This window comes from Podarcis raffonei, chromosome 10 (assembly GCF_027172205.1).
Source record: "Podarcis raffonei isolate rPodRaf1 chromosome 10, rPodRaf1.pri, whole genome shotgun sequence".
Classification (NCBI taxonomy): Eukaryota; Metazoa; Chordata; class Lepidosauria; order Squamata; family Lacertidae; genus Podarcis; species Podarcis raffonei.
The window spans coordinates 3,036,018-3,056,580 of record NC_070611.1 but is presented as its reverse complement, the minus strand read 5'-3'; the positions used below and the strand labels follow the sequence as shown (position 1 = coordinate 3,056,580).

The window sequence follows — 20,563 nt, the reverse complement described above, 5'->3', positions numbered from 1 at the left end:
CGAGGCAGGCTGCGTCAACGCATGCGCGTGCCCCTTCCTCTCCCTCCGCCTTCCGGCGTGTAGCTGTTTCCCCGCCCCAACTCAGCTGCAACAGCCAATCAGCAGCCGCGTAAGCCCGAAGAAGCGCACAGACGGAGGCAGTGAAATAAAAAAAATTAAAAATCGGCGTCTCCGCGTGACGTTCTCGGTGGGTGGGCGGGCGGAACTCTCGCGAGATCAGGTGCCGCAGACGCAGCCATGTTGCGGCCGCCTCGGCCGGGGGGCCTCCCTTGCTGCGTCGCCGTGGCGCTCTGCCTCGGCCTCGCCTCCGCCTCTAGCCCCGCGAGGGGCGCAGAAGCTCCGTGCGAAGGTGAGGGGCTGGGAGGGGGGAGAGGTTACGGGGTCACGACCCACGAAATAGGGGCGGGGAGGGAGCTCAGAGGAGCGCATGGCAGTCCCGCACGCGCACGTGTGCACGCACATACACGTGAATCTGTACGTCCGCCTGTGCTTGGCTCTCCGGAGCTTAAAGGCAAGACCTTCCCCGCACACCGGCACGTGGAAAGAGAGAGGGAGAAGAGACCCGGAATACGGGACGAAGCACAGGACGCGGCATTTCGCATTGGAATATGGGACAGGCCCACTTTATACGCCACACATAGAGGGAAACACGCAACCACACATCCGTTTGCTCTGAGGTTTAAAGGGCTCCCGGTCAGCCGCCTGTGTTTTGTGTTATGGTACGTGCTTTTGTGTTGTAAAGCCACCCTGTGATCCCCAAGTGAAGGGCAGTTTATTAAATAAAATAAATAAATAATAAAATTAAATAAAAATGCCTGTTTGTGTTTGTTGCCGTTCTTCTAAATGGTGCAAAATTGGAACGTTTGTTTGTTTTGCTAAGCTTGCAGCTGTGGCACAATACTAACTCTGCTGTCAATGTTGCTGTTGATGGGACCCCTTCACACAGTGTGATTTACATTCGGGCTGGAGCATTTTTCCCCTTTTTTGCTGCTTTTTAAATGATAGCTTTTAAGTAGATCTGCATGTCAAAATACAATATTTGGACAAATTCAGACCTCCAGCTGTTTTGGGACTACAACTCCCATCATCCCTGACCACTGGTCCTTTTAGCTGTGGATGATGAGCATTGTAGTCCCAAAACAGCTGGGGGGCCGAGTTTGGCCATCACTGGGTTACAAGTTGATGCTCAGTGCAGAAGTCCCATTTTATTTTATAAAACGTATATACCACTTGATTGTAAACCTCAGAGGTTTACAAATAGTATATGTGTACGTATATGGGAGGGGATATATGGATTTGTTTTCATTCATGTTTTCATTATGTATTTAGAGTTTTTATTTTGTATTTTTATGCTGTAAATAGCCCTCAGATCTTTGCATGAAAGGTAGAATACAAATTTAATAAATAACAACACCCTCACTGAGAACTGAGTTATATGTAAGGAACTATGTTTTGAATAGTTTGAGCCTTCAGAATAGGATCATGGTTCAAAATAAGGGTTTTGTGAAACAGGTGATGAAACACCAGCTCCTTATTCGTATTGGCAACCTAAGGGCAGGGGATTAAAAGCACCCCTTTAGCAAGTGTGTTTTCAGAATCAGCGTACGTCCACTCAGGAGGGATTGGAGTATCAGAGAAATTCATGACATGCTCTAGAGCTCAGTGTGATGGTCCTCAGGATTTGAACCCATGATCTGCAGTGAAGCAAAAGCACCACAGCATAACCTAAGTGAGCACACTTTCCCTGGGCCTTTAACAATGTCCAAATCTGCTGGATGGGTGCGCGGTGCTGCATTAATTGGTCCTTCTCAATTGCGGGGGGGGATAGCTGTTTCTGCTGTCCTGGAATTGGACCCAGGAAGGGGCTCACTGGTTCACACGGAACGGCCGATTCTTTCCCATTAAAGAACCAGAGAAAGCCAACTACATGATTGAGAGCTGTTGCCGTCCACACTGTTTGGTAGGATAAAACATAGATCACAACTTTCTCACTGCTAGTGATAAAGCTACCCTATACGTAGCAAACTTGTCTGCACAGGCCAGCAACCACTTAGTTTTCAAGTCTGATTGACCTTTTATGAAATTATGAAACAAATAAAAGAACCTACCTCTGGAGGAACTGGACAGAAGAATTAAGTAATAGATATTTCCAACTGCGTTTTTGTAGTTTCTTCTACAATATGGGGAAAGGGAACTTCATTTACTGCTGATTTTAATCATTTTAAAATGTTTCTAATTGGTTTTTTTACTGTCTTTATTGATAACTTTAATATTTATTGTAAACTGCTTTGAGGTTTCATTCCAGTCAAGTGATAGATGAATTGTGTCAAATAAATAAGCAAACAAAGATGAATTAAATGTCCTCTGGCAGTAGCGAGAAAGATTTTTTTTAATTTTTCACATAAGAGAGAAGATCACCTGTGTGTATGAGGATCAGTGTGCGTATCCAAGCCCTCTTTCGAAAATGATGTCCATCTATAAGCAAGAGAACCACATTGTTTTTATTTGCCTGTATAAGAGGAGGTGACTTGAAAGGCTTTTGGGGGCAGAAAAGCAGCCTATGAATATAAGTCAATAAAGATTGGTATAGGGTTTTCTTCTTTACCCTCCACTGTCCTGAGAAAACCCCTTAGTCCCGATTTTATTTTATTCTTCAGAAGATTTATAAACAGAAAAACACCCAAGAAATAAATTTAGAAAGGGGCAGGATTAGACATGGACACACAAAGCATTTTTTGTTTAAAGCAAGACTCCCTGCACTCTGCTCTTCTGCCCCTTTCTTCCCTCCCAGGGCACCCCTGGCCTCGGCCTGCCTCTTGGGGCATCATGCCAGGCTGGGCCCCTCTCCTGCCTCCAGCAGCCATGAGTTGCCCAAGGGAGGAAACTGGCAGCACTGGCCATGGAGAGGCCATGGGATGCTGGCTCGCAGTCGCCACTGCTGCCACCCAGTTGCTCAGGACTAGCACCCGCTCATCCACTGGCAGTGGCAGCACTGGTGGGAGAAATGGGGACATTCCAGGATCAAAGCAGAAGCTGGGATGGGAAACAGGGACACTTGGAGGGTATGGCAGCAACCGTTTTATGCTTGTTCAAAGCACACATGGTTGTGCACATCGCTGCAGCTTGGAAGTGGCTGGAAAAGGGGGTGGCACGGGCTTACACACACACTGCCAGCTCGCATGGGGGCCAGGAATGTACACACACCCCGTGCAAATTGTGTGTGCCTGGATTCCTTAGTGTGTGCCCTCTTGCCTGCCTTGATGAAGAGATCTGTGAGAGGTGGGGGTTGAAACCCCAGACTTTTGTGTGGTTGCAACATTGCCTACTGAAGAAAGATGATGATGATGATTATATTATTACTATTAAAAATTATGTTAAAAAAGGCCTAGGATAGTTCAGTTGGCAGAGTCTGAGACTCTTAATCTCAGAGTTGTGGGTTTGAGGTACATGGTATTGCAGGGGGTTGGACTAGATGACCCTCAAGGTCCCTTCCAACTCTGATTCTGTGATCTTTCGTTCCACCTCCTTTTGCCTGTGGCTTCACAACAGAGGCAAAGGCCTGGCCGGGGTGAGGGCAATGCGGAGAAACCCCAGTCCCACCCCTACTCCAATTTTTTCCATTTGCCCCCCCAATTATTTCCAAAAAATATGGGGAATGTGCCCCCCCCAGTTCCCCCACTCTCCACTCCTCCAGGCCTTCTCATCTCTAGCCCTGGCCAGCACTTCTGTCTGACCCCTGGAATGCCCCCTGCTGCTGCCCTCAAGGGAAAGGCAAGGGTCGTTCCCTGGGACGCAGCGATGAGTAGGGTGCCTAAGTGGAGTCACTGGAAGGCAATAATAAGCATCTCAGCATGGGGCCATTTCCAGATCAGATGTGCATGCGCTGCAAGAATGGCAAGCCATTCTGTGTGAAGTTAGCCATTTAAAAATTTATTTTCAGCTTTGCTTCCTGTCAATATCTTTGACCAAAGCACTCTGGGTGTGTCTGTTATTTTATATTTTACCTTTTTCTTACACAGTGTGTCAAGATTTTTTGAAAAGATTTTACAGTTCTTTAAAAGAAAAGCACTCTGATTTCTCCGTGGCTTCTATTGAGAATGAATTAGTCAGGAGCTGCATGAACACAAAAGGAAAAGAAAACCGCTTGGTATGATTTTGTACTCTTTTCCCCCTTAGGAATGTTTCCAGTGCTTAGGCTGTGTACACACTTTACCGTAAAAGCACATTCATAGCCTGGGAATTTGCAGTCAAACATAACTATGCATGAGTGCCAGTTAATGCATGAAGGGTAAGACAGGTCAACCCCCTCTTTTCCAATGAGGGAGGAAGTGGAGTTTTCTCTCCCTGTTCCCCCTCTCTCCTTGCCATGTGACCAACCAAGGAAGACATGCCAGGGCAAACTCCAAGCTATCTTTCTGTATTTTCTACTCATGAGTATTCTGCCTGTGCTCTTCTTGCTGCTATTTGGATAAATGCATGAATCTGACCTTTGGAATGTTTTGTAAGTAAAGCATTTCAAGTTTAAGAGTGTGTGGTCTGTTCATTGCAGGAGGGGTAGAGAGAGGGGAGTGCTTTGCAAGAGGACTAAAAGGGATATATAAAAGGTTTTGGCAGCCTACATTCCTATACTTCACTGTCCTGCTTGACTTTGTGAGCTTAAACTAGGGGCTTTCTCTTGCTAGAGAGTTAGTTTAGTCCCACACTTTGAATCCAGGCACCTGGCCGATTCCTTTGTGATTCACCCCACACAAGTGGGTCACAGGGATTCTATTTTCACACACACAAAGCACATTCTTTTCCTCAAAGAATTCTGGAAACTGTAGTTCTCCCCTCACAGAGCTATAGTTCCCAGCAACAAGCTACAGTGCCCAGAATCCTTTGAGGAGCAAAATGTGCTTTAAAGGTAGAGTGCATGCATGGGAGAGGAGGATTAGTCAGCCGCTTTCCCCCAGGGAAGCAGGACCTTTAGTGATGAATCAGAGCAAACTGCAATCAGGCTTCCCAAAGATTTGCTCCAGTTGTTCCAGTTAGTGCTAAAGAGCAGGTTTTCCAGAGGAAAGCAGCAGAGCAAAGGCAGAACCACTTGGATCCGTGCTTTCTAGGCATGAGGCAAGCGGAAATATGAGTGAGCCCTGACTCTGCACTGGTACTGACAAGATTTCTATTCTTGTAGTGCTACTACATCGGGGCCACAAGTGATGCAGCAACCAAGATAATTGGTGAAGTCAGCCGCCCAATGAGTGCTCACATACCTGTGCCAAAGATCTGTGAGAAGCTGAAGAAAATCGACATTCAAATCTGTGAGCTCAAATACGGTATGATGAAATCCCTGTGCAAAACAGAGGAGGGCATAGCAAAATAGGCATACTGGAGACAAAGGAGCCCAGGTTCAGACATGGCACTAAACCAAACCACAGCTTAGCTCTGGGCATCTGCAGGATCCGGGAAGAAGAGAAGCAGCTGGGATTTGTGCTGCACAGACTCACTCATTCGCACTTGGCCATGCTCTGCAAACGGGGCGTGGAAATTAGAACCTAGACTTTGTGATTGTCAGCAATGAGAGGCTTTTTCTATTGTTATTTTCAATATGGGAAATTATGTTTTTTCAAGAATGTGGTAGGCTGAAGAGAGGGCAGCCAGGTTGCAATCCAAGGCACACTCACCTGGTAGCAGGGCCTTTTTTTAACCGGAATGTGCTGGAATGGCGTTTCAGCACCTCTCAGCTGGGCCCTGGAAGTGGGGGGAGAGACCTGACCAGCCTCAGCAAAGCCCCGTTGCACCTCCGGCTCACAAGGACATCCTGTACGGGCTCCAGAGTGGGTCCCCTTGTGACTTGGATGTTCAGCGGAGCTTTGCTGAGGTTCTTCAACCTCCCAGCTAACAGCTGACGCACAGGAAAGCCCCACCTCAGCTGAGCAAGCCCCCCCCCCTGAGCCAGAGGGGGAAGCTCATTAAGGTGCTCAGCTGAGGCATGGAAGCTCCCCAGGCCTTAGCTGAACAGCCTCAACAAGCCACAGGCTTGCAAGGAGACCCCCTTTCCAGCCCAAAGAGATCCTCTTTGGGCTCTGGGGTGGTCTTTGAAGGAGGTGCGTTCCAGCACCTTTTCATCTAGACGAAAAGCACTGCCTGGGAGCATATGCCATGAAATACAGTGGAACTTACTTTTGTATAAACATGCACAAAATTGCTTGGGCTTTTGGTTCAGGCTCTCCTAGTCACTGTGCAGATTTCAGGTTGTACCCAGGGCTGCTGGAGCAAAGAAGCAAGTTATAGCTTATCCTTCGCATTTTTGAAAATATAATTTCTATCAGTTAGAATGAGGACTAATAAAAGAAAGTGCTTCTTTACACAACATCCATCATTGTCCTGGCCGGCACATTCGCAGAAGAGCAGCCAATGAACTGACAAGACTCCAGGTGTTGGGATGAAATCAGGCCAGTTCTTTATGGGCTGCAGAAGGGAGGTCAGCATGGCAGTAGCGCCAGGATCGGTTTGCCATCAACTCACCCGCTGCTGGTGGAATGGGATCCGCTGGGTTTGGACCAACCATGCCACAGTGCTGAACCCTGTTGTGGTGCAAGCCAAGCTGGCAAGGTCTGCCTGGGCAGCCGGGTGAGGATCCCCACCAGGCAGAGACCCAACCTGAGCTTGGGGCATGCCCAGGCAAATTCGCCCCTCAGGCCCCTTACGGATACCCGGCTTCACTGTTGATCTTGCCCAATGCCATTCCTGTGGAGTTTGGAACTGACAGGGTTAAAACTCCGTGGTGTCCTGTATCTGGGAGGAGCTTGACGCAGGAGAAGCGTGCTGGACCCCCCGGAATGGCTCAGGTTATGGGGTCATCAGCAAACGCCTGAAGCAGAGATAAGCAACGTTCGTGCGTGTGGGAGAAGCCGGCTGAGAAGGAAGACTGCAGCCAAAGGCCAGCTAAGGAGGCTGGAACCAGTTGGAGCTGTGCACAGAAGGGAGCTCACTGGGAAGATCTGATCTGCTGGACCGGGAGGTGCTACTGTGCTGTAAGTAGGCTGGGCCCCGGGAGAAAATGGCAGACAGCCAGAAGTCGTCAGTCCCTTTTCTGAGCCATTCCGGGGGATCCGGCACGCTTCTCCTGCGCGGCTCTGCTTTTCCCCCCAGGGACCTCCGACTCCAGCAGCACGTAAACACAGCGGAACAGAAGCAGGATCTTCGTGCGTGGTAATAACTCAGACTGAACGCAGCAGGCTGTCTCCTTATCTTTTAAGTCTTTATTCCTTAGCAAAACACAACAGCTATAAATCTCCTGCCTGGTGACAATGCACTCATGGCTGCTGCTCTCTCGACGGAGCAAAACACACTCTGACTGAGGTACAGAAAACACTCCCCTCAGTATTCTAAAACCACGCCTCAAAATGTGAGACGTCACTCAGAACTTCTTAACCCTGTGAGTTCTGAGCCTCTCTCCACACCCCCTCTCGAATCACATTTTGAGAGAACTTCTGAGTGTTCAACACTTTCCCCATTGCCTTCCGCCCCTTCCTGGCATCGTTGTTAGGCACCTGTTGAACCTCACAAATCTCAGGTTCGCACTGTGCGAAACCAACCCACGCATTTGTGACCTGAAACCTCTCAGATGACCGCCTGGGCACAAACTGGGGTGCTACTTCTGACCAAACACACATAGAACTCCAGCTCTCTGCAAACCTCTGATAGCGCACTGAACTCAGCTTCAGTAGATGAAAGCGCTATGAGACTTTGCTTCCGGGACCTCCACCCAATCACTGAGTCCCCAAACTTCACCACTAGGCCTGACACTGATTTGCGGTCCTCAAGGTTAGCCCAATCCGAATCCACCCAGGCGGTCAGCTTGACACCACCCTCAGCTGACATCTTGAGGCAAAAGTCTTTGGTATCTTGCAGGTAACGTAGCACCCGCTTAATACCATTCTAGGCCTGCACACTAGGACTTGAAGCCTCTCTACTGAGCAGATTGACAGCAAACGCTATGTCTGGTCTGCTCCACTGTGACAGATACAACAGACTACCCAGAGCTGACTGAAAGAGTTCAGTATTTTCGAACACCACGCGTTCTACTTGCTGACACTCCTTCACGTATCCAGCCTGTAAGAAAGAGACAAACACGTTAGCAACATGAGTCACATGTCCCTGTGAACCAGTAGCAAAAGCAACTGTTTTCCCAGTTGAAACAGCCTTGCAGTTCCACATTTGTCCATCAGGTGGCGCTGTCACCAAATGGGCGTTAGCAGCCGAGTCCACAACCCAACGTAGCACTCTCCCCTCTCTGGAGTTGTCCTTCTTTGTTGCCTTAGCAACAGACTTCCTGCTGTCCCCGACCTTGGGGCCTTTGCTGCAGGTGTTGTTTTCCAACACTGCCATTGAAGCAGTCAGCTGATAAGCGTCTCCTCTCCTCTCTGAAGCACGTAGCGTCTGCGCTTTCCCATGCCTGCCTCCTCTGCAGGACTGGTTGCCATGGAAACCCGGCTGGTTCCCATGGGAAGCGACCTTGGAAACATCCTGCCCTGTCTCCCTTGCTCTCTGTGGGCAGCCTCGACGCAGATGTTCAGAAGAATCACAAACAAAGCAACGCCGAGTGGAAAACTTTGCAAACTTGCCTTTGGTCTTCTCTGCCCCCCCAACCTTTCCAGCAGCGCTCCTTGAGGCTTTTCTGCTGTTGGGGAAATGGCCTTTGGCTTCTGCTGTGGTTTCTCTGCAAACCCCCTCCAGCTCCTGCCAAACAGCCTGGGCACTCTCAAGACCCTTGGAATGGCCTGCACCCCCACTCTCTGGTGCAAAGTTCCCAGTGGAACAAATAGCCACTGCATCTCTCTTCTCTTCTCTCAGCCGCTCTCCAGCACACAGCTCATGTGTTGAGGCATTCCAATAGCTTCCCAACACAGTCCCAGCCCCCTCTGGGCTTTCTGGGCGTCCCTCAGCCCCTCCTGGGCTTGGTGCTTCCTCAGAGCAACTCTCAGCCCCCTCTGGCCTGGCTCCCACTGTCTTCAGTGCCTGCCACGTGACCCAGGGCTTGCTCCCGTCCACCTTATCAAAAGGGACTGACGACTTCTGGCTGTCTGCCATTTTCTCCCGGGGCCCAGCCTACTTACAGCACAGTAGCACCTCCCGGTCCAGCAGATCAGATCTTCCCAGTGAGCTCCCTTCTGGGCACAGCTCCAACTGGTTCCAGCCTCCTTAGCTGGCCTTTGGCTGCAGTCTTCCTTCTCAGCCGGCTTCTCCCACACGCACGAACGTTGCTTATCTCTGCTTCAGGCGTTTGCTGATGACCCCATAACCTGAGCCATTCCGGGGGGTCCGGCACGCTTCTCCTGCGCGGCTCTGCTTTTCCCCCCAGGGACCTCCGACTCCAGCAGCACGTAAACACAGCGGAACAGAAGCAGGATCTTCGTGCGTGGTAATAACTCAGACTGAACGCAGCAGGCTGTCTCCTTATCTTTTAAGTCTTTATTCCTTAGCAAAACACAACAGCTATAAATCTCCTGCCTGGTGACAATGCACTCATGGCTGCTGCTCTCTCGACGGAGCAAAACACACTCTGACTGAGGTACAGAAAACACTCCCCTCAGTATTCTAAAACCACGCCTCAAAATGTGAGACGTCACTCAGAACTTCTTAACCCTGTGAGTTCTGAGCCTCTCTCCACAATTCCCACCCCTATACATACAGCGTTATTCCCCTTAACAAAAAACAACAAAAAAGGGTCATGTGTTTTACTGAGGGAATGGTGGAAAAACTCCCACCCAAGAGCCTATTGGGTTGAGAGAAAAAATTCCTTTCCAGCCCTGTCAACCAGCAACCCAGATAGCTCAGTAAAGGCTCTAAGCTGAGCAGGGGCACCAGCTCCTGGGGGCCAAGCCCTCCCCCCTAACATTTTTTGGGTAGCAGTGCCCCCCCTAATGTCCAAAAGCAGCTCCAATGGGCAACTCCTCCTCCTCCTGCCGCAGAGGGGAAGGAGCGTCGAAGCCGCCTCCCGCGGGTGGCAGCACCAGGAGAGGAGGACTGCCGGCCATTGAAGCCACACGGCCAACAACTTTGGCTTCACTCCTCCAGACATCCTGAAGTCACGCATGTGATGTCGGCCCCCACAATTGCCCTCACAAGCTGGTGCCTCTGAACCTGAGGGTTAAGCTTGTGGAGCAAAATGGCCCTAAACTCTGAAGGGGGGAAGCCTTACATAAGCCTGACTCCCCTCAACCTCCCATAGGGGCCCAAGGATCCAAGGGAGAATCTGTCCCGTTGACCCCGGCGGAAATAAGATGTGGACGGGACTCGCCTCATTTTCTGGGCCAAACTGCCCCGCGTGGATTGGGCCTAGAATGGAATACATGGAATTCACTGCTGCAAGATGCAGTGGTGATCTGTATCTTGGATGGCGTTTAGAAAGGAGTGGGGGAAATAATAGATCTCTCGAAAGATATTAGGTTTGATAACCAAATATTCATGGGGGGTATACCAAGTCCGAGGGATTCCAGCCCACCTTCCTTCCTTGTGAGGTTCCATGGGCATCTGTCTGCCTGCTGGAGGCGTCCTGTAGCATGAGCAGGCTAGCTGGAAAAGCAATATTCTCCTTGAACATACATGGGATCATGAGCTCCTTGTCTATAATACCGCAAATAAAATTAATAGAGCTTGTGATTCAGGTTGTTTGTTTTTACAGAAATGGAACTGGATTTAAGAGCGGTAGATCTCTCTAAGATGAAAGTGGCTGAGCTGAGGAAGATCCTGGACAGCTGGGGAGAAGTGTGCAGAGCATGCATTGAAAAAACGGACTTTGTGGATCTGATTAGAGCACTTGCACCAAAACACACAGCTGCATCTTCCAGAACAGACCTCTGATGGAATGCCTGATCTTACTTCATGCAGTTACATCTCTGAGCGTAAACCCTGAAATATTAATAGTTACAAGGAATTTGTTATAAATAAATGTTAATAGAAGTTCCTGGGCATTGAAATACTTTTGTGGTAAAGTATAAAGAGAACTTGAGTAGGTGAGAAAAATAGGGCACAAAAGAGCTGTGATCCTACACACACTTACCTGGGAGTTGTTCTTGGCATCTGTCTGTCTGTGTAGGTTTTACTCCGTAGCATTTTCTTCCCCTAAAAATGTCCTCTGTGGACTTCAGTAGGACTTACATCTGAGGATTCATAGAATAATAGAATATTAGAATTGTAGAAGTGGAAGGGGCACCAAGGGTCATCTAGTCCAACCCCCTACAATGCAGAAATCGTGGCTAAAGCATCCATGACAGATGGCCACCCAACCTCTGTTAAAAAATCTCCAAGGAAGGAGAGTCCACCACCACCACCACCACCCAAGGGAGACCATTCCACTGTCGAACAGCTCTTACCGTGAGAAAGTTTTTCCAAATGTTTGGTCAGAATCTCCTTTCTTGTAACTTGAAGCCATTGCCTCGAGTCCTACCCTCCAGAGCAGGAGAAAACAAGTATAGTCCCTCCTCCATGTGACAGCCATTCAGATATTTGAAGGCTGCTATCATAGCTCCTCTCAGTCTCCTCTTTTCCAGGCTAAACATACTCAGCTCCTTCAAGCGACTCTGGATCATCTTGGTTGCCCTCCTCTGCACGCGTTCCAGCATGTCAGCATCCTTCTTAAACTGGGGTGCCCAGAACTGGACACAGTATTCCAGGTGTGGTCTGACCAAGGCAGAATAGAGTGGTATTATTACTTCCCTTGAGCTGGACAGTCCCTCTCTGCGTCTCCATTCCTTTTTGGCCACCGTCAAACGAGGGCGATGGTGACTGGACTATTGATCCTAAGCTAATTAGCTGCCCAGCCCAGCTTGACATCCCCCACCAAGTGCCCCCCCAGACCCACCTCTCTCAACCGACTCTCAACTGCCTCCCCCCAACATTCAGACTCCCTTTCCAAGCCTCCTCCAATCTTCTCCACCAGAATTCCACTCCCCCCACCCCCCGCTGAACCTTCCCTTTGGAATTTGAATTACCTTAGTTACAATATTACACACAATATTGTTATAGATTGAGGGAGGATCCCACCAAACCCTAGAAATTAATAGATGGTAGGATTTGGGATTATTTGGGTTTTGAAGGGGAAAATACAAGCTGCAGAGGAATTCCTGGGCTAGCCTATGCAGAAGGACCTGGCCAAGCGAGGGCCATTAGGAAACAATTCAAGGACAAGGAGGGTTGAACTGGAAATGCCAGAGAACTGCTTCTCCCTTGCCCTGCGGTGTGAACAGAGACGGGATTTGAAAGGGCCAGGATAACTGGGTGTGAGGTGGCAGGAAAAGAGAGGTTTTAAGCAAGGGGTGCTGGGAAAAAGGAGGAGGAGGAGGAGGAGGAGGAAGAGAGTCTGGAACCCAACTTGGGAAGGCTAGCTGCCCTGCTGTGGGGGACAAGTCCCTCTTGAAAGACTCTGCTGTAAGATCTGGACTCCCCCCCCCCCATGCAAACTGAAGGTGTAAACAGGTGAATAAACCAAATTTCTTAAAGGTACGGCAGCCTCTGCCAAGTCTCAACCCTTCAGAGGTGAGAACCTGGAACACCATGGGGTTTTGCCACCGCTCAGCAGAGAGAGGGAAGGCACCCAACTTTTGGAACAATATTTTATACACCCTGGTCCCTGAAAGCATCCTGTTAGAAGCACTTGAGCTTCCCATTCCTGGTTCCTAGGAAATCAGGGAACGCAAACTGCAGGTTCCTCATCACTGTTCTAAAAAGCAGGCGTCTTCCCCTAAACGATTCGGGGAATTGTAGTTTGTTAGAGGTTCTTGGAATTGTAGGTTTGTGAGAGGGAAGCACTTTAAATCATAGGATGATAGAATTGTAGTGTTGGGAGGGACCCTGAGGGTCATCTAGTCCAACCCCGTGCAATGCAGGAATCTCAGCTAAAGCATCCAAGGCTGATGGCCATCCAACCTCTGCGGAAAAACCTCCAAGGAAGGAGAGTCTACTGCCTCCTGAGGATTCCTTCCCACTGTCAAGCAGCTCTTCCTGTCAGAAAGTTTTTCCTGAAGTTGAGGCGGAATCTCCTTTCTGGTAGCTTGAAGCCATGGCTTCAGGTCCTGAGGGCCTCTGGAGAAGAAGAAAACAAGCTTCCTCCCTCCTCCCTGTGACGGCCCTTGAGCTATTGACAGGGCTGCATGGTGTGGCTCTCACATCCATGTCCTGAGAGAGAGAAAGCAAAACGTTCTCCCTCTCCTTTCTCCCCTCCATGCAGAATTGCAAGGGGTCGGTGCATCTGGCTGGTAAGAAGAAGGTCGGAGTTTGGAGCCCAGCCAGGGCTGACTGTGGGCAGGATCCTGGCATTCCTGGGGGGTTGGACTAGATGACCCTTGGCATCCCTTCCAACTCTACCATGCTATGATTCTATCAAGCAGCTAAAGGAACGGGTGGGAGAGCAAGATGCAGAACAAGGGGAGGCGCAACCACACACTCCAACAGCACCCTTTGGCCTGACCCACGGTGCCCTCATCCCAGCATACTTTGACCTCCCTGATTTTATTTTTCTTAATTCAGCTGCCTGACAACCCAGCAGCCTGGCCCCTGTTTGTCATCTGATGTCACAAAGAGCCACTTTGCAAGCAAGCCTTATATCACCCTGCAAGAGGGATGCCTGTCAGATGATGTTGAGATGCTTGCCAAGATACTTGCCCATCACTGATCATGAATAGGAACTGTGAAGATAGGAGGAGCACGAAGCCCTGAGTAGAAATTTGTTGTTGTTATTATTATTATTATTATTATTATTATTATTATTATTATTATTATTACTATTATTATTAGCATCACCCATCACTGGTGCATGAGGCTTGGCTCCCTGACCTGACTTGTTGACAGCTGTAGATAGCTTGCCAGGTCCCTGCCTCCCAGCAATGCAGCTCTGTGGACTTAGCCCCTTTTCATGCTGCAGGGGTCCCCAATGGATCGTGTGTACACAGCTTTTGTTTTAAGGGAAAGGTGTCTGGTGGGCATCATCTTGCATGGGGCAGGAGCGCAGTGAGATTTATTTTGTATTATTTGTTTGCACCATCACTGCATGTGACTCTTAAGAGGTTCTTGCCCCAAGGGGCTTACAATCTTTAATTTGACACAGGGAGGGAACAGAGGAAGGTTGAGGTCCGGGGTGTATCCTAAGTCCTCCTGTGAGACATAAGCCAGGGTCTGTGGGTTTAGATTTTGGGATCCCTGGACATTTCCCATCTGTAACCTCTTCCTCTCCTTTTGCAATAGGGTAATGAAGGTGATTCTATTAGAATTCCCAAGTGAATGTCCAGCAGGGAGGGAGGGGGGAGAGAGAGAGTGGAATTCTGGTGGAGACGGAAGGTTGGAGGAGGCTTGGAAAGGAAGAGTGAATGTTGGGGGGAGGCAGTTGAGAGTCAGTTGAGAGTGATGGGTCCTAGAAGGGGGGACCTGAAGCTGGGCTAGGCAGCTCTTCAGGATCAGTAGTCCAGTCATAGGATCAAGTGTGCCTATCAGTGACCATGAGAAGGAACTCTGAAGGTAGGAGGAGCTCCAAGGTCTAGAGGAGATGAGTGGCATAGAAATACTGTTGTTGTTGTTGTTGTTGTTGTTGTTGTTGTTGTTGTTGTTGTTGTTGTTGTTATGACGCTGGAAGATGAGCCCCTCAGGTCGGAAGGCGTCCAACATGCTACTGGGGAAGAGCGGAGGACAAGGAATCATAGAATCATAGAATCATAGAGTTGGAAGAGACCACAAGGGCCATCGAGTCCAACCCCCTGCCAAGCAGGAAACACCATCAGAGCACTCCTGACATATGGTTGTCAAGCCTCTGCTTAAAGACCTCCAAAGAAGGAGACTCCACCACACTCCTTGGCAGCAAATTCCACTGTCAAACAGCTCTTACTGTCAGGAAGTTCTTCCTAATGTTTAGGTGGAATCTTCTTTCTTGTAGTTTGGATCCATTGCTCCGTGTCCGCTTCTCTGGAGCAGCAGAAAACAGCCTTTCTCCCTCCTCTATGTGACATCCTTTTATATATTTGAACATGGCTATCATATCACCCCTTAACCTCCTCTTCTCCAGGCTCAACATAATAATAATAATAATAATAATAATAATAATAATAATATCTTTATTGTCATTGCCCCCTCTCAGGGACAACGAAATTACTTGACTGCTCCATAAAAACACTAATTAAAACAATACAATATAGTACAGCAAGGAAGATTAGATGACTTTCAAAGTCCAGGCTTCCCATTCAGGGCTGAGATCGCTCTGGAGAAGAAGCTGTTCTTAAGACGGCTCGTTCTTGTCTTCATCGTCCTGTATCTCCGTCCCGACGGCAGGAGCTCGAAGAGACAGTGACCAGGATGCGATGGATCTTTTACTATGTCCAGTGCCTTCCTATGGCACCTTGTGGCATAAATCTGCTCTAAGGTGGAGAGTGGGCAGCCAACAATGCTCTCTGCTGCCTTAACAACTCTGCACAACCCCATCCTGTCCTGGGTAGCTCCCTTAGCCGTTCCTCATAAGGCATCGTTTCCAGGCCTTTGACCATTTTGGTTGCCCTCCTCTGGACACGTTCCAGTTTGTCAGTGTCCTTCTTGAACTGTGGTGCCCAGAACTGGACACAGTACTCCAGGTGAGGTCTGACCAGAGCAGAATACAGTGGCACTATTACTTCCCTTGATCTAGATGCTATACTCCTATTGATGCAGCCCAGAATTGCATTGGCTTTTTTAGCTGCCGCGTCACACTGTTGGCTCATGTCAAGTTTGTGGTCAACCAAGACTCCTAGATCCTTTTCACATGTACTGCTCTCAAGCCAGGTGTCACCCATCTTGTATTTGTGCCTCTCATTTTTTTTGCCCAAGTGCAATACTTTACATTTCTCCCTGTTAAAATTCATCTTGTTTGTTTTGGCCCAGTTCTCTAATCTGTCAAGGTCGTTTTGAAGTGTGATCCTGTCCTCTGGGGTGTTAGCCACCCCTCCCAGTTTGGTGTCATCTGCAAATTTGATCAGGATGCCCTTGAGTCCATCATCCAAGTCGTTGATAAAGATGTTGAATAAGACCGGGCCCAAGACAGAACCCTGAGGCACCCCACTAGTCACTCTTCTCCAGGATGAAGAGGAACCATTGATGAGCACCCTTTGGGTTCGGTCAGTCAGCCAGTTACAAATCCACTGAGTGGTAGCATAGTCAAGACCGCATTTTACCAGCTTCTTTACAAGAATATCATGGGGCACCTTGTCAAATGCCTTGCTGAAATCAAGGTAGGCTACATCCACTGCGTTCCCTTCATCTACCAGGCTTGTAATTCTGTCAAAAAACGAGATCAGGTTAGTCTGACATGACTTATTTTTCAGAAATCCATGCTGACTATTGGTGATCACAGCATTCCTTTCTAGGTGCTCACAGACTGTTTGCTTAATGATCTGCTCCAGAATCTTTCCTGGTATTGATGTCAGACTGACTGGGCGGTAATTATTTGGGTCCTCTCTTTCCCCCTTTTTGAAAATAGGGACAACATTTGCCCTCCTCCAGTCTGCCGGGACTTCGCCTGTTTTCCAGGAATTCTCAAAGATGACTGCCAGTGGTTCTGAAATCACATCTGCCAGTTCTTTTAATACTCTTGGATGCAGTTCATCTGGCCCTGGAGACTTGAATACATCTAGACTAGCCAAGTATTCTTGTACTATCTCAAGTAGATTCAGAGCTGATGAAGCGGCTGGGCCAAAGCCGAAAGGACGCTCAGTTGCGGATATGCCTGGAAGCGAAAGGAAAGTCCAATGCTGTAAAGAAAAATATTGCATAGGAACCTGGAATGTAAGAACCATGTACAATGGTAAGCTGGATGTGGTCAAAAATGAGATGGCAAGAATAAATATTGACATCAGTGAACTAAAATGGATGGAAATGGGTGAATTCAGTTTGGATGACCATCACATCTACTACTGTGGGCAAGAATCCCATAGAAGAAATGAAGTGGCCCTCATAGTCAACAAAAGAGTGGCAAGAGCTGTACTGGGATGCAATCTCAAAAACGATAGAATGATCTCGATACGAATCCAAGGAGACCTTTTAATATCACAGTAATCCAAGTTTATGCACCAACTACTGCTGCTGAAGAAACCGAAATTGACCAATTCTATGAAGACTTACAACACCTTCTAGAAATGACACCAAAGAAGGATGTTCTTCTCATTATAGGGGATTGGAATGCTAAAGTAGGGAGTCAAGAGATAAAAGGAACAACTGGCAAGTTTGGCCTTGGAGTTCAAAACAAAGCAGGGCAAAGGCTAATAGTGTTCTGTCAAGAGAACAAGCTGGTCATCACAAACACTCTTTTCCAACAACACAAGAGACAACTCTACACATGGACATCACCAGATGGGCAGCATCGAAATCAGATTGATTATATTCTCTGCAGCCAAAGATGGAGAAGCTCTATACAGTCAGCAAAAACAAGACCTGGAGCTGACTGTGGCTCAGATTATCAGCTTCTTATAGCAAAATTCAAGCTTAAACTGAAGAAAGTAGGGAAAACCACTGGGCCGGTAAGATACAATCTAAATTAAATCCCTTATGAATACACAGTGGAAGTGAGGGACAGGTTTAAGGATTTAGATTTGGTGGACAGAGTGCCTGAAGAACTATGGATGGAGGCTCAAAACATTATACAGGAGGCAGAAACGAAAACCATCCCTATGAAAAGGAAATGCAAGAAAGCAAAGTGGCTGTCCAACGATGCCTTACAAATAGCGGGGGAGAGAAGGCAAGCAAAATGTGAGGGAGATAGAGAAAGATACAGGAAATTGAATGCAGATTTCTAAAGAATAGCAAGGAGAGACAAGAGGACCATCTTAAACGAACAGTGCAAAGAAATAGAGGAAAACAATAGAATAGGAAAAATCAGAGATCTGTTCAAGAAAATTGGAGATATGAAAAGAACATTTTGTGCAAAGATTACCATAATAAAGGACAAAAGTGGTAAGGACCTAACAGAAGCAGAAGACATCAAGAAGAGGTGGCAAGAATACACAGAGGAATTATAGCAGAAAATATGGATGGCTCGTACACCCCAGGTGTGGTTGCTGACCTTGAGCCAGACATCCTGGAGAGTGAAGTCAAGTCTGAAGCTCAACATCAAAAAACGAAGATCAAGGCCAATGGTCCCATCACCTCCTGGCAAATAGAAGGGGAAGAAATGGAGGCAGTGAGAGATTTTACTTTCTTGGGTTCCATGATCATTGCAGATGGTGACAGCAGTCATGGAATTAAAAGATGCCTGCTTCTTGGGAGAAAAGCGATGACAAACCTAGACAGCATCTTAAAAAGCAGAGACATCACCTTGCCAACAAAGGTCCGTATGGTTAAAGCCATGGTTTTCCCAGTGGTGATGTATGGAAGTGACAGCTGGACCATAAAGAAGGCTGATCGCTGAAGAATTGATGCTTCTGAATTCTGGTGCTGGAGGAGACTCTTGAGAGTCCCATGGACTGCAAGAAGATCAAACCTATCAACTCTGAAGGAAATCAGCCCTGAGTGCTCACTGGAAGGACAGATCCTGAAGCATAGGCTCCAATACTTTGGCCACCTCATGAGAAGAAAAGACTCCCTGGAAGAGAAATCCTGGGAACTGTCCTTTGTCAAAGACCTACCATTCCTGATAGCTACCATTCCCAGCACCCTGAACACACTACAGAATTGCCAGGATTCTCCATCAAAGTGAAGTGGAGTGAGAAGCCTTTCACTGTTTTGTGTGGCTGAGATAGCTGAATGTTGACGTTCTGTCCATAGTGTTTGGTTAATCACAGTCCATTCTCATACGATGTCCTGCTTCCTCCACAGGGCCATGCCTCCAGGGATGAGGCGCCATCTCCAGCTCCCATCCCTCGCTGATCCCTCGCACCTCTCCCCTCTTCCCAGTGCTGCTGACAGGGCTTCTCCCTCTTCCTCCGCAGTTCCTCAAAATCAATATTGGTGACTCTGAGGATTTATACTGGAAGACCCCAAACTCCTCACCCCCCAGAGAGATGCCAGCTTGGACAGCCCCTGGAGTTTCAACTACTAAGCCTCCTAGAGGGACTCCTTGGGGGACTCCGGAGACCTCACAGACGTGTTACGTGGCAGACAGAGGAGGAGGGAAGCCCAGACAGGGAAGCCAGAGTGGCCCAAGAGAGCCTTGTAGGGTCAGGCCAGGTTGCAGAGGATTCTGGAAAGTCTTTCCCCTCTTCCCAGCGCTGCTGACAGGGCTTTTCCCTCTTCCTACGCAGTTCCCCAAAATGGATATCGGCTCAGACAGCTCCCTGAGCTTAGACCATGAAGCCTATGAGAGCGACACCTTCTGGGACTCCGGAGACCTCAAGGAGATATGTGGTGGACAGAGGAGGAGGGAAGCCCAGGCAGGGAAGACGAAGGACAGCCTTTCTGGTCAGTCCAGGTTGCAGAGGATTCTGGGAAGTCTCTCCCTACTTTCCAGCGCTGCTAACAGGGCTTCTCCCTCTTCCTACGCAGTTCCCCAAAATGGATATTGGGTAGGGCTTCCAGACGTCCCCGTTTCCCGGGGACAGTCCCTGGATTTGCGAATAAGTCCCTGGACAAATTCCATCCCCAGAATGTCCCCGGATTTCATCTAATGTCCCTGGGAAATGCAGCAGCGGCAGTCTCAGCAGCCTGGAGCAGTTGGCTCTGGCTGGCTTCAGGAGCTGCTCAGAAGTCCCCATATGATGGTGGTGCAGGGGCTCTAAGATGCAGCTTCTGGGCTGCCTCCACCTTCCCTGACCCCAGCAACTCAGCTGTGAAGGGAGGCTTCACGCTGCCTATTGGAGTAGCCTCCCAACTCCTATTTGTGTGCAAACAGGAGTGAGGTGGGGATCTCTCAGCTGTGAAGGGAGACTTCACGCTGCCTATCAGAGCTTGCATGCAAGCAGGAGGGGGCAGGGATCTCTCAAGAAATGGGAAGCCTCCCTTCCCAGCTGAGGGATCCCTGCCCCCTTCTGCTTGCATGCAAGTTGGAGTTGGGGTGGGGCTGCTCCGATGGGAAGGGAGGCATCACACTGCCTGAGAGATCCCTGCCCCCTCCTGCTTACACGCAAGTAGGAGTTGGGATGGGGTTGCTCTGAAAGGCAGTGTGAAGCCTCCCTTCCCAGCTGAGGATCCCCGCCCCCTCCTGCTTGCACGTAAGTAGTAAGTTGGGGCTGCTCTGATGGGAAGGGAGGCATCGTGTTGCCGAGCCTCACTGCTGCTGTTGCTCTCAGCCCTCTTCCTCTGCGTTCCATGCCTGACCCACCGCACACCGCTCCCCCCCGCAAGAACCAACAACTCAGGGACTGCCCAGGCTCATGGAGAAAGGAGATAGAAGCCTCGGAGGAAGGGGAAATGTGGTGGTTGAGGTCAAGGCAGCGGCTGCCCCTCTGCCACCACCATCGCTGCAGCATCAACATCCTGAACGCAGTATGTATGTATGTATGTATGTATGTATGTATGTATGTATTTAATTAAAGTGTCCCTGGATTCATTGAAAAACATCTGGTAACCTTAATATTGGGGGCTCTGAGGCTTTATACTGGAGGACCCCAATTTGGAACAAACTCCTCACCCACCA

The 20,563-nt window shown here is 48.8% G+C and overlaps 2 protein-coding genes across 6 annotated transcripts in view; both read left to right on the top strand.

Moving 5' to 3' along the window:
- The window catches only part of DMTF1 (cyclin D binding myb like transcription factor 1), a 167,471-nt gene that overhangs the window by 107,332 nt on the left and 39,576 nt on the right, over nucleotides 1-20,563 (top strand). The window lies entirely within an intron of this gene.
- On the top strand, nucleotides 197-10,950 carry CDNF (cerebral dopamine neurotrophic factor). Of its 2 annotated transcripts, XM_053406100.1 has the most exons (4): nucleotides 197-349; nucleotides 4,020-4,147; nucleotides 5,174-5,315; nucleotides 10,670-10,950. In XM_053406100.1, exons 1-4 carry the CDS (start codon nucleotides 238-240, stop codon nucleotides 10,846-10,848), a joined length of 561 nt encoding a protein of 186 aa, XP_053262075.1. In that variant the 5' UTR covers nucleotides 197-237; the 3' UTR covers nucleotides 10,849-10,950. The 2 variants fall into 2 exon arrangements, with proteins under 2 accessions (XP_053262075.1, XP_053262076.1); XM_053406101.1 differs by lacking the exon at nucleotides 4,020-4,147 and having other exon boundaries at nucleotides 246-349.